The sequence below is a fragment of the Haliotis rubra genome, unplaced genomic scaffold (genome assembly GCF_003918875.1).
Source record: "Haliotis rubra isolate DU_JTF1 unplaced genomic scaffold, ASM391887v1 Scf1098, whole genome shotgun sequence".
Lineage (NCBI taxonomy): Eukaryota > Metazoa > Mollusca > Gastropoda > Lepetellida > Haliotidae > Haliotis > Haliotis rubra.
In genome coordinates this window covers 136,920-151,240 of record NW_025765001.1, presented here as the reverse complement: position 1 = coordinate 151,240, position 14,321 = coordinate 136,920, and the positions used below count along the sequence as shown (strand labels likewise).

Genomic DNA, 14,321 nt, shown 5'->3' with positions numbered 1-14,321 from the left:
CATTGTGTTTACAGACTCATTATCTTGCCTTCAAACACTTCAAAATGTTACTTCAAGTCACCCTATCATCCTAGACATTTTGGAACTTTACAACAATCTTTCTACTGGCCAATGCGACATCATCCTCTGCTGGTTACCGAGTCACGTAGGCATAACAGGTAACACAAATGCCGATGCTGCAGCTAAAGCAGCTCTTGATAAGCCCTTATTTCAACTGCTAACCCCGTACAGTGATTTCAGACCCACTATCAAAAGTTATACTCGGGACCTTATGTAAAAAAGGTGGGACACTCAAGTAGGAAGAAATAAACTTCATGACTTGAAGCCAACAATTGGCTATACCTACTTGGGTTGTCAGTCAAGACGAGATGAGGCAATTTTACGACGATGTCGTATTGGTCACAGTCGCTTTACTCATGACCATCTGCATAAAACTGATGGGGATGGACCTCCCAAGTGTGTATCTTGCGGTGAAGTGTTCACCATCAAACATATTCTGCTTGATTGTGCGGACTTCTGAAAGATCTGTTTTCTCGCGTGAGCGGGCATCTCATTGTTAACTACCTGAGGGAGGTTGACCTTTATCATAAATTGTAGTTATGTAATGTGGATAACGAACTGCTTGCGTTCGAATTTGGTCCTATAACAATGTTAATAATATGTATGCTTTTGAATAACAACTCATGTGTACTTAAAACGTTTATTAATTCGCACTTGATCTCGACACTATATGGCTAGAATAGTGCCGATGTGACGTAAAACACAACTCAACTCAACACAGCAACATTAGACAGTCTTACAAGAGTTAGTGAGGGGTTTGATAGGCATACAATTATGTCACATGCCCTTATGAGTGAGTGAGTGAGTTAACATATTTAACGTCACATCGGCAATATCTCGGCCATATCGTGGCGAAAACAATTTATACAATATAAAGTGAAAACATTTTGAAGATTAAAACCTGTCGACGACACATGCCCTAATGTATGAGGGTACTTATCAGAGAAAGTGGAAGAGATTTAACATTTCACTCATGTAGCTCATTGTGTTTGTATCTGTCACATGTTGTTTCTTATGATTGTAAAGTTCACTGTTCACTGACATCTTTTTAAAAAACTTTGTTATAGTTATCGTGTTGTATGTCCAAATGTTTATATCTTTATATTGGTTGCACTGGGTATCTCTCTTGATTGCCTTACGTTGTTACTTAATTTTAAGAATTCCTGTTAAAAGTTATTGTGTTGTTTTCGTAATAACGGTGTTGCTTTTCAGGTGATATTTGGTAGGAGATATAACACATCTATATACGTGATTTCAGTAAATTTCAATAAAGTAATAAATTGCTGATGACGTGATGTTTCATTGAAGATATCTAAATATTTATTGTACTACCTATCGCTACCTGCATACACCTTACCCTTTTAACATTTTGTCTTTTTTAATAATTACGTTGTTAGCATCATTCAATAAATGTCTTCACACGGCTTGAGGGTTTGATGTCCTTTTACGCCACTTGTAATAGTGTTCGAAGTATACCTTTGCATGACAGATTTACGTTGAGGAAAGCCCGCAGTGATGTAGGTCTCTGGCGTTTACCAGTTTGGGTCACTCCCAGGACAGGAGCTGAGAACACTTGAAACATTATCCCAGGGAACAAGCATTTCAACCCACGATAACGAGTGTCTGGCGCTCCACAGGGACGAAACTCAGCACAGCAAATTGCGTCAGGTAAAGGGGACTGGGTCACCTTTGACTCCACAGATATAAAATAGTTTTGGCGCTTATATTTTATGGTTGAAAGATTAGGGATGACACTGTGCAATATATAGTTCAACGTGTGACGTGGTTGATTCAGTAAGCGTCCTACAGTTGAGTCTGTCAATCCTAAGTTTGTTGTTTCGAAATCCTGCTTGTGTAAGCAAATGCATCCTGTTCTGGTCAAAGTTGACCAATGCTAACCTTCACTGGCTCAAAATACACATTTGAACACAAAAACAGCTAACCAATTGATAGCACGATCAGGGTTATATCATAAAACATATATAAAAACACGTTCGGTGACCATTTCGTGTGAAATTGATAAAGTCCTGAAAACATTTTAAAGACAAACCTAACGACTTCCCCCTTTTGTGTGAGTGAGTTAAAATTTACAGTCACATCGGCAATATTTCAGCCATATCGTGACTTAAACAAGTTTTAAATTCACCATCAGTTCATATAAATAATAAAAATTCGATAATAAAATGATAATTAACATTATGAAAAAGATCCTTAATAGCTGTAACGCTGAAATATTCATCCCTTGTGATGGAAAATCTTCCCATTGTGATCACAAAGCATATTTCCAACGGTTCTAAGGTGTATTACGCGAGTGCGTGAGTGATTTTAACGCCACTTCTAACAATAAAACTGTTATATTACCCCATGTCGGCTTCATGCGAGAGGAAAGATCCAAGTGAAGCTGATCTCAGATGTGAACCATTTGTGAACACACGAACACTCGTTCAGGTTCACAAGGATTTGAAATATTCATAATTACTGGAAGGTGAAAGGTTTTGTTTTGCCGTTTACTTACATCCATTTTGGTATCGTTTCTGTATCAAGGGTAAGTATTTGAACAGTGTTAACATGTTTACGTGGCCTTTACTAGAGAAAAATATGTGATATGTTCCTTTTGGTTTTATTTATTCTCAAGCATGTTGTTCTTCAAAATATTGTTTATGCGTTCGGAAACAAATACATGGATTTAGGTATGTGCTTTCTTTGCGGATTAAGGTATTTTGATTCATTTGCAGAAAACACAAACGGAAAATTGACATGTGGTGAATTAAGGTTGCAATATGCTTCACTTTCGAGTGATTGTAATTCGACAGTACTTGACAGTACTTGGGAGTGATCACATTCCAACGCTGCCGACATCATCAACTCTAACCTTGCGATTCCAGGTTCTATATGAACTGTCAAAAAAGCCGTCGGATGTGTAGATGACCATATCATATTGACTCATTTTAAAAGGATCTCATAAATATGTCCATTGCAACTATGCATAAATATTCCAGATGAGTCATGTCATCAGATCCCATTTGCGTAGATCGATGCTCATGCTGTTGATCACTGGATAGTTTGGCCAAGACTAGATTATTAACAGATCGCCGTCATATAGCTACGGCGTTGAACAACAACCAAACCAAACCAAACTTAATAAATGGAACAATAAAAAAACATAAAATCTTTCAACGGCATTTGGCAGTGATGCACATAAAGAAAACAATTTATGGATGTTAATTTTTTATTTTGAGGAACACCTTTTGTACAGTCTGAAAAGGTCTGTATAAATCTCCTGTATAATCTGTTGATATTGACAAACTTAATCATATGTACATTGACCATTCAGAATAATACAGTATGTTCAATCATTTATCAACTATGAACAGTATATGAAATACATTTGAAACATATGCATCTGTGTACTTAATAAAAGGAACAATAAACAATATATTTGTAAGAAAAACATAACGACAAATAAAATTCACAAGAAATAGAAAACTAAAATGTATCAAAACTCTACTCACATGCTCTCGTTTTGACAAAATTTATCATATGTACATTGAATAATACAGCATGTTCAATCATTTGTTAACTATGAACACAATATAAATACATTTGAAACTTCCAATAGCATATACATCTGTGTACTTAATAAACGGAACAATAAACAATATATTTGTAAGAAAAACAAAACGACAAATAAACTTCATAAGAAATAGAAAACAAATGAGTTAAATCTCTACTCACATACTCTCGTTTTACCCTATTCATTCACATAGATAGATACACAACGTCAAATTCAGATTAGAGTGAGTGAGTTAAGATTTAAAGTCACAGAGGCAAAATTGCAGCCATATCGTGACTAAAACTAGTGAGAGAGTTAAAAAAAAAAATACATAATAAATAAAACCCTGCCATCGATGGACAGTAAAATTACTAGAGTATCACAAACTTAGGTAAAACTAGCTACCATATATCTTTAAACAACTATTTCTGACAATACAATGTACAAATGGGCTATTTATCGCCAACAACTGAAGGTAGATCACCACACTAGGGTCCATGGGGACTTGCATTACTTTTGCTACCTGCATGAACCTTAGTTGGATTTACACCATCCCTTCAGCCGCTGGCCATTGTAGGAAAGTTAAGCCATAGTTTAATACAACGAAGATGCTATGATTAAAAGTTCGGTAGAGCGAAATTGACCTTGAAAGTTGGGGACTTACGTACCCTCTCAGGAGGACAATAATTTTACTGTTCTACAACCCCCCTTTGAGGATACAGCCTCTAACAATCTTAAGTTGATAATCTGAACTTCCATTATAAACGTCTCTATTAACAAGACATAGACAAATTCAGATTAGAACCAGTCTCGGTTATCTGACGTTATGGACTCGATTGTGTATGAAAATGCAAAATAGCAGTTAAAAAATACAAAGATTACGAGGATAAGCAATGACTCTAAAAGGGTAAGCATGTTTACCCTAAAGGTAGGAACCACCACATGTATTTGTAATAAGGATGCAAACGCCCTGACACACGAGTACAATCTATGGAGTGAATTGGAAAACTGTGTCAATATATACTACCACACCTGAAAAAGATATACAGAGGAGGGGCATGGTAAATGATTCTTCCTGTATTTTAAGCTTTTCAGAAAACAACGATGTTTTTTAGTCTAAACAAATTCATATATAACAGATATGTAAGTGAAGAAAGTAAATCTAATATCCAGTGCGATGTTTTATGCTTCGCTCAAAACGTAGTTGATTCTGTTTAGCAAATCTCTGGGTTTAACATCTGTATACTACAGTCATTTGGCTGTGCATGTGATAAATCATATCTGTTTGTATTCTGATATATATATATACACATCAGCAGTTACACATATTCTCTGAATGTTCACGTGCTTGTTATTTAAGATATTTTTAGGTATTTTGGGTATAATGAACCATAATCACGCCGACAATTAAGTACAACATGAATTTTCAAAGTGTTCGAATATGTACGAATTTACAATACGACACGATAATGTCTCAGAATGTTTTCCTAAAACTTCTGATTCATGTTTACTTGGATTAACATTCGAAATTGAAATATTGGGCAGAAATGTCGTTGATATTGATGTCGCAAGGTGTGGAGTTAATGTAAGTCTCCATGCACGTGTCTTCACCTGCTGCACCTCCAGCGACAATATCAGGCTCCACGTAGATGTTCCTGGAGATTGAAGGAGCATCAGCTCCTTGTTCTGCAACTGGCTTCATCTTCCTCCGGCTACAATAATATATTGAAACACATTGTAATGACCATAGTTAGCCTTACGTCAATCTGAAAATACATCCAAACAGCACATATTCTTAAAAATACCCAGTCTGCATCTTCCTTGTTGGGCAAGACATGATGATTTATTTAGGATAATGAGTCGTTTCGATGCAATATTGCTCAGAACGCCGTCAAACAACAAACACTGTTGATGTGTTATGAAGTCCTGCGTTACGCATGAAGACGCTTACCGAGAAAGCGAAACCATTGGACACGTGTATGGGGTCCACAGACTCGTGAAGGTCCAGGATAGATTTGGTCTTCTTGCTTGCCGTAAGACACCACTAACAGAATCGAGTGGTCAGGTTCGCTGACTTGGTTGACACATGTCATCGTATCCCAGTTGCATAGTTCGATGTCCTTGCTGTTGATGACTGGATTGTCTGATCCATGATTTTTCCAGATCGCCGCCAAATAGTATAATGTTGTCGAGTACCGCAATATAGTGCCATATATCTAGTCATGTGTGAGTGTAATCCTCAACAACTGAAGCGTGTTACATGGACAGGACTAGATCAGGACTAGGACCGTGTCTGTGATCTAAAACTTTTCTTCCGAAATTTTCAAAGCGCAATGTATGTCCTTATGCCACGCTGTTTGTCAAGGATTCTCAAAAATAGGGGACCGGATGGTGAGATTAAACAGATTATCTTGCTCATGCATCCAATCACTACTTCCATGTCCGTGAAGGTACATTTAGTTAGAATGTTGCCATTGGCAGCACCTAGTTATACTTGCAGTAGTAACTATATTATGTGTCTGTAACGTTGCTATCAGCGCTGCTTGCAGAAAGTGTTATCATGTCATTTTTGAAGAACTGCCATTTACTGTAAGCAGACAAATACTTACGTGTAGAATACATATGCCGCAAAGGCGACCAGGAGAGCCACAATAACAATCCCACAGACTACACCCACAATCACTGCAGCGTTGTTTGGACTGTCAGCTGAAATTTACACATTTGGTTTAGGAAACAAAGAGATATATTACGTACGAAGGACTGTGATATTTCTGTAGAATTCACACGTCAAGATATACAGACACACTGCCGTGCTAGCAAACGTTTGGCAGTCATTACTGACTGATGTCAACGTCAAGTGCATCACAAAATATACATTGACGTAGTTGCTTCTTTAAGATTAGGCGAAAACCATACTCACTCACTTTAAGATTAAGAATGTCATTTCCATGAGTCATGCATTTCGAATAGAAATATTTTTCTCACGTCTTATACACTTTATGAGATTTTGAACAACGCTTTGACATGAACGATGTCAAGGCGTTGTTCATTTCGAGAGTTTGAACAATGCACAAACATCGTTCACAGTTCCTATAAAGACATTCAATTCCTATAATTTCGCACTTTGATGTTTACACATACGTTTTTTCCACCCACTTCTACATGATCATTGTTTACAGTGATGTGTTTTAATACCTGTAATATGTTGTAATGCCATTCTGTTCAAGACCGTATTGTAGCGGATGTTTGTATACTTGGCGATTTTTTTTACACATGTATCCCAACCCTTGAAGAAATATTTCTAAAAAGTATTCCTTAATATATTACAACAAATTCGTCAATAGGTTTGAAACTGCTTTAATATGCATAACATCAATAAAATTATCAAGCAGAAACAAATATCAATAACAATATCAGTTTAACAAACTGTGATTGTACCTATAAAACTATGACGGATTCGTTTGACCGCGTAATAATACACTGACCGACTTCGAAGTTGTGCAGCGTTTAATAGGAAGCAGTTGGTGTATTCTATTTATTTGTGATTGTTTATTGTGAAATTTAATGAGCGGTTTTAAACAGATCACGGGGCATAACCCGCAAACCGCGAGAGATTAAACTCTTGTGATAAGGAACAATGCTCGGCAATTGGAAATCCGTTTGGTCGTGAAGAAGCGACATTGCCAAAATTTGGGTGACTTGAAACAGGATCGCTCGCTAAATTGTCATCACGAGATACAGCAAGATCATTGGGGTTCCGGAAATTTGAAAATTAGGTCGCACTGGCTGGGACTTGTTGTCGGACTTGCTGTCGGACGCGTTGTCGGTCAGATTTTTGCAAAGCTGTGCTCAGTTGGTGCTTTTTGTTACATACAAAAACAATTAAGTGATATGTATAAATTAAAAGGAGTATGAATGCAAATGATTTATTTTGTTTACGTCAAGCTGGACAGCGAGTATCCTGGGGAAAAAAACGGAAAGTAGTTCCGGCGAAAGTTCACATGACCAAGATCGGCTCGAAAAGTTCACACATTAGAACGATGTTTATGAACGATTTGAAGGGTTCAAGGGAAATGAACCTTGAAATTTAGATCACATGACCGCTCTCTCAGCCCACCAACATGTCGGGAACCTGTGTAAACTTCAAAGTACGAAATTACATGGTTATAAAGGCATAAATAGCACAGCAGAGGCAACATATAGTACAAGAATGACAGCCTGGGATGTATGCCTATCTGCAACATATACAGTAGTTTCTGGTCAGGTTTGACAACGGTTACATAGGGATATGTATGGTGACCAAGAGGGAAATTACATTATTGCCTTCTGTTACGTCCGTGTAAAGGTATTGTCACCACAAACAGCATAAACATTTTTTCTACATTAAGGACAGCAATGTCCATTCTAGCATTTAAGTGGAATGGCACTAAGCATTGGAGAGCGGTAACATATTGTAGTGTGACAGAGTTTTCTCTTCCGCAGCTCCCCACCTCTGGAACAGTCTTCCCCTATATCTCAGATCAGCACTGGCAACACAAACTTCAAATCAGCTCTAAAGTATACAGAAACTGACTATATATGTGTTTCTGTCTTTACAACGTGTTTCAAGGATATTAAAACTCCAACTTTAACACCAAATGTTTTCCAACATAGACTTCCCATAGTAGCCTATATATTTTTATATTTTTTAAAATAATCCAGGCTATCAACAGCCATTCCATGTGCACATGGGTACACTCTGGCCTTTAAACTACCATAAAACACACTATCTGGCCAACTTGTCCGGCTCGTTTTATGAGCACAGGAAGCGGAACACATCAACCCCAGATCCGCACCAAATGTCACCTACTGGAAAATATCTGTACACACAATAAGCATAAGTCATGGTGATGGAAATCACAGCACTGAATACTTAAAATTGTGGTCAGTTTTAATTACTGGTTGGATATGCTTTTAAAAACATAAACATCTTACACTATTTCATCCAATCACAGCTGTCACATGTCTTTATCTCTTCATTTGTTTACATACGCATCTCGCTCAGTGAGCAAGCGATTCTCATTTAGTGTAGTATAACCTGTAGGAAAATTTAGAAACATTTGCCCTAGGCAAATCTGTGACTTATGTACTGTATATACATGTAACTTCTCAGAAAAAAATATAAAACTGCATGAAGCTTCAATACTTTTTCCTGTCCAACATATCTATATGGCACAAGAATATATGGATTTGCTGCACTGACAGAGCTGTAAGAGTTATATCATGTCTATTTCACCAAAGCTATACAAAATGCACTTCTGCATTAATAGAGAAAGTTTTAAATCATACATATACCATGGGAGTTTACTCTTATTTCACAAAAAAGGGGGGCCATGGGTTAATTCCATGCATGACTGGGACTGCCTTGATCATATCAATCCAAACTATATTTTGAACGACAAAAATCATTGAATTCAGGCCAGAAATTGGACAGGTTTAACATTAAGCAGCTTTAACATCCTGACATATGTAAGGCTGGATGATGAACTTTGCCAGAATGTAATAAGTGAGGGGTTGGATTATGCCTAGCAGTCTGAAACACTGACCACAGTACCCCTGCCGCCTGTTAGTCGATCAAGGCAAATGACCCTTTCAACAGATGAAATCACTTTTAGACCACAGCATGATAAGAACTTACATTTGAATCTATTGATTCATCAAGCTAAGACTTTGAAATACTTCCAGAAATTCAAAACTATTGACTGTGTATTGTTTTGAGGCTGTTACACTTGCCAATTTCATGTATAAGCCAGTTTAGAGGGAACAAAGTGAAAAATCCACATAACTTTGGAAATTTATTGGTTACCCTGCCCTAAACTGAATATTTTTAATTACAATTAACAGTATTTGACAATATCAGCTAAAAACAGAGCTTCTCTGCAGTAATTTATGGGTTACTGGGTTAGAGAAAGACACAATGTATTTGGGTAAACAGGGGAGATAATTTTAAGATATCGAACACTCTCATGTCAATAAAATGTGAATTCAGACCCATAATATTACATTCCACAAGGGTCAGTTGTTATTATTTACATCTAAGCAGCTTCTGGGATTGATGTACAGCCCTTATTTCATGTCTGGGAAGCTGAAATACTACACACTGAGGCATTAAGGGGACACTGTCAGAAATTTCTAATGTATGAGGATGACCGAGTGATGGAATTTGGTAGTGAGACATTTTGGTGCCTTAACTGGACTGGGACACTTAAATGTACTATATGTACCTACATGTCCAAGTACTGCAACTTCTACAAGGCGGTGAAGCATATCGAAGCAAAGGGAGTATGCTTGATTAGACACTGCCAACAACAGACTTCGGCCGGCATGTCGAAATACCACATTGGATGTGAAGGCTTCTTTTTCTGCTGTATTTGTGAAGATACACCTCCCCATTCACCAACAGGCATTCTACAAGCTGAAAATAGTGTTGAGATTACATTAAATGTCAAATCATAAAATCTATAACAGCAATGAGACAGTTGTTAATAAAACAGAAATTCATTTTGAAAGTCCTATGGGTGAAAAAAGGGGTATATTTTTAAAAAAGGAAAAGAAAATTAGGTCGTTGCATATTCAAAAGGGGACAGGCAGAAAGAATTGATCATATGCTACACTGTTTGCATTTAAAACAAGGGTTTGTGACATGTTCTGCTGTCAGCAGTGAACAAATTTCATGATATTCTTATCATTTGACTTCAAATTGACCCTCAGGAGATTAACTTAGACACTCACATTGTTGTGGCAGTGGTGATTTTAACCTAATTTGTTGTCAAATTCATCAGTTCCAACAAATTTAGAAGCCAGGGAACCACTACTTGATGGTAAGACTCACCGTGAGGGTCTTTTCCCACTGTTCGACCACAAAACGAAGCAACGTTCATATTCTGGACACTAAAACAATCTATTCCACTCAAAACAGCCCTATCTTTACTCCCAGTACCTTTAAATTTGCCTCTACATTAATGCTAACATGTTTCCATGGTGAAATAAACACAGGAAATCATGTAAAGTATGAATTACTGAAAAGTGCTCGAACCCTACAGGTTACACAACACCAAATGTTTTCCCATAGACTTCTATAGTAGCCTTATATTTTTTTTTAAAAAATAATCCAGGCTATCAACAGCCATTCCATGTGCACATGGGTACACTCTGGCCTTTAAACTACCATAAAACACACTATCTGGCCAACTTGTCCGGCTCTGTTTTGCGAGCACAGGAAGCGGAACACATCAACCCCAGATCCGCACCAAATGTCACCTACTGGAAAATATCTGTACACACAATAAGCATAAGTCATGGTGATGGAAATCACAGCACTGAATACTTAAAATTGTGGTCAGTTTTAATTACTGGTTGGATATGCTTTTAAAAACATAAACATCTTACACTATTTCATCCAATCACAGCTGTCACATGTCTTTATCTCTTCATTTGTTTACATACGCATCTCGCTCAGTGAGCAAGCGATTCTCATTTAGTGTAGTATAACCTAATAGCAAGTTACTCATTTAGTGTAGTATAACCTTTGACACTGTTTCAAAAGATTTTATCAACCTGGTTTTGCATAAACTTGAATTTGGCCCTGAAATGATAAGATGGATAAATATATTAACCTATGAAACAACATCTTGTGTTATCCAGCATGGTAATCTATCCGAGTTCTTTGCAAATGAAAGGAGATGTAGACAGGGAGACCCACTATCCCCATATCTTTTCCTTTTTGTGGCTGAGATTCTCGGTTGCATGATAAGAAATAATGAAAACATCAAAGGTATTGTCATCAATGATAATGAATATAAACTGGATCAATATGCCGATGATACTGAACTATTTCTTGATGGAACTGAAGAGAGTTTGTACTCTGCTATTGACACAATTAATAAGTTTTACAAAATGTCAGGCTTGAAAATTAATTTAGACAAATCAAAAGCAATCTGGATTGGATCCAAAGCTAAATCTATGGATAAAATATGTAATGATCTGAAAATTGAATGGGTAATTGGTGAATTTGATGTACTAGGTATTAAATTTACACCAGATCTTAAAGACTTATGGGTAATCAACACAAGAAAGAGACTGGAGGGAATTAATAGACTCTTAGCATCTTGGAGAAAAAGAAATTTAACACTTATTGGTAAAATAACAGTAATAAAAACTCTAGCAATCTCCAAATTGGTCCATATTTTCAATTCCTTGCCAAACCCACCAGCAGAATTTATCACGTCCCTTGACAAAATGTTTTTTAAATTTATTTGGAATGACAAGAATGATAAAATAAAAAGGAATGTAATTAAAAACAACTATGAAGAAGGAGGTTTGAGAATGATTGATGCAAAAACATTTATAGACGCTTTGAAATTATCTACTTTAAGACAGTATTTCAAAAGAGGTGATAAGAATAATCCATGCAATATACCTTTTAAAGACATATTTAATTTTGGAGCAAATTCTGAAACTTACTTTAAGATTGAAAATCCTTTTTGGCGTGATGTGCTAAAAGCATGGCAACTATTCCACAAAAAACATTATATTGACCCTAATAACATTAATGAAATTCTATCCCAACCATTATGGTTTAATCATAATTTTAAAAATTCATTAAACTTCATAAAGAACTGGGCAGATAAAGGGATTATAAATATTAGGGATATTTGTGATGAAACTGGATTATTGTCAATAGAATCTTTAAAAGAAATATATGGTATCAAAGGCACTTTTTTAGATTATGAATATTTACTACATGTATTACCTGACTCTTGGAAAAATACTCTTAACCACTGTCATTTAATACCAGTCAGGGATTTAAATATTAACCAATGTCAGATATATCTAGTAAAAACATCTAAAGACTGCAGGACTTTTTATGATAAACTTCTTTCCAATGATATACACCCAAATATGTGTAATAAATGGCAGCTGTTATTTCCTGAAATAGACTTTGATTGGAAAAATATATTTACAGCAGATTTACAGAAAAGGATTGCAAGACACAAAACTTTTAGATTTTCAATATCGATTTCTACAAGGAGTTATTTATACAAAAAAAGAGTTGCTTAAGATGAAGAAGGTTGATAGCAGTCTATGTTGTTTCTGCAATGATCTAAATGAGAGTGTTTGTCATGTGTACTGGGAATGTCAGGAGACACAAACTTTTTGGAAAAACCTACAAATTTGGCTTTACAATTTATACCCTCATCCACTGCTATTATCAAAACATATGGTTTGGTTTGGTACTCTACATCATAATATATTACTAAATCACATCATCATTGCAGCAAAAAGACACATTTACGTATGCAGTATTAAAAATACGCATCCAAACATAGCTCTATTTATAAAAACTTTGAAAGAAATATTCTTTGTGGAAAACCATATATGCAAAAGAAATAATAAAATAGAAGATTTCAATCATAAATGGGGTCTTCTCTTCCCAGTACTTTGATGAATTTAAAATGTATCCAATTTACCTGAGGTCATATTTCTCTTTTATTGACTTATATATGTGTATTAACATGATATTGACATAATACCTGTACATCATCCATCTGTCTGTACATCACTGTTCTACATATCATGACATTGTAATCCTGGGAACCAATAAAAAAAAATAAATAAAAAAAAAAAAAAGTTAAAATCACATATATGATTAGTCCTTGACAATGTCCTTTACATGATTGGTATATTATTGACAAAGTTCTACTTGTATACTGATCCAATTCTTTTCCTTCATCTTAAACAACATAGACGTCTTTGCAGTATCAAGAGTGGTAATCGTACACAGATATACTACCAGTATAAAAACCGCTAGGATGGGCGAAAAGACAGAGAGTGAAAGCATATCAACCATGAAATTGCTTTGGTTAGCTTAATCTGTGACAGAGCTGATCAATCAAACAAGAATGTCAAACTGATTCCTCACCTTGAAACTTTCCACTGGTATTTAAGTTGCTTCCATTTCCATCTGGTGCAGAGTTCTCTGGAATGATTCGGTAAAGCTTGTCTTGATATGAACGAGTCTTTACAAGTAGTACATATATTCGCACAGTACAGAAGATGAAGTTGTTTTTATGCCAATTTTTGGCATTATTTCACTTTTCAGTTGCCTACTCACATAGATATATAATCTTTAAAAAGTAGTGGAACCTAAACTTTCACAGAGTGAAAACATATCACCCATCAATTTGCTTTTGTTAGTTAAATCTGTGATAGAGCTGTGATCAATCAAACAAGAAAATCACATTAACTCCTCACCTTGAAACATTCCACTGGTATTTAAGTTGCCAATTTCATCTGGTGCAGAGTTTTCTGGAATGATTCGGTAAAGCTTATCTTGATACGAACGAGGCATTACAGTATACTAAGTAATACATATATTCCCACAGTACAGAAGATGGAGTTGTTTTATGCCAATTTTGGCAATTTTTCACTTTACAGTTTATCACATAGATAGATGTTGTTACAAAAAGTAGCGGAACCTGAACTTTCAATTTGGATAGGAAGTAAAAGCTTATCGACACGCTAATTCAGTTGCTGCTTTTTTTGCTTTAAAGAATCATCTTTATATATCTATGGGGACATGTACATGGATAGATTATAGACAAAAGGAAGAGAAATCAAGCGTCCACCTATAATTGAGATAAATGCAACATTGAAATGCAGGATGTTA

General features: G+C 35.9%; 1 protein-coding gene across 1 annotated transcript in view; it reads right to left on the bottom strand.

Annotated features, from left to right (window-relative positions):
• Positions 1 to 5,129: 5,129 nt before the first annotated feature.
• LOC124283924 overlaps positions 5,130 to 14,321 on the bottom strand; it is a 61,462-nt gene continuing 52,270 nt past the window's right edge. Inside the window, exons 7-8 of the mRNA XM_046719962.1 lie at positions 6,223 to 6,319; positions 5,130 to 5,325 (exon numbers count right to left, since the gene is read on the bottom strand). Of these exons, the coding sequence (XP_046575918.1) occupies positions 5,130 to 5,325; positions 6,223 to 6,319 (293 nt within the window). The remainder of the gene's footprint in view (positions 5,326 to 6,222; positions 6,320 to 14,321) is intronic.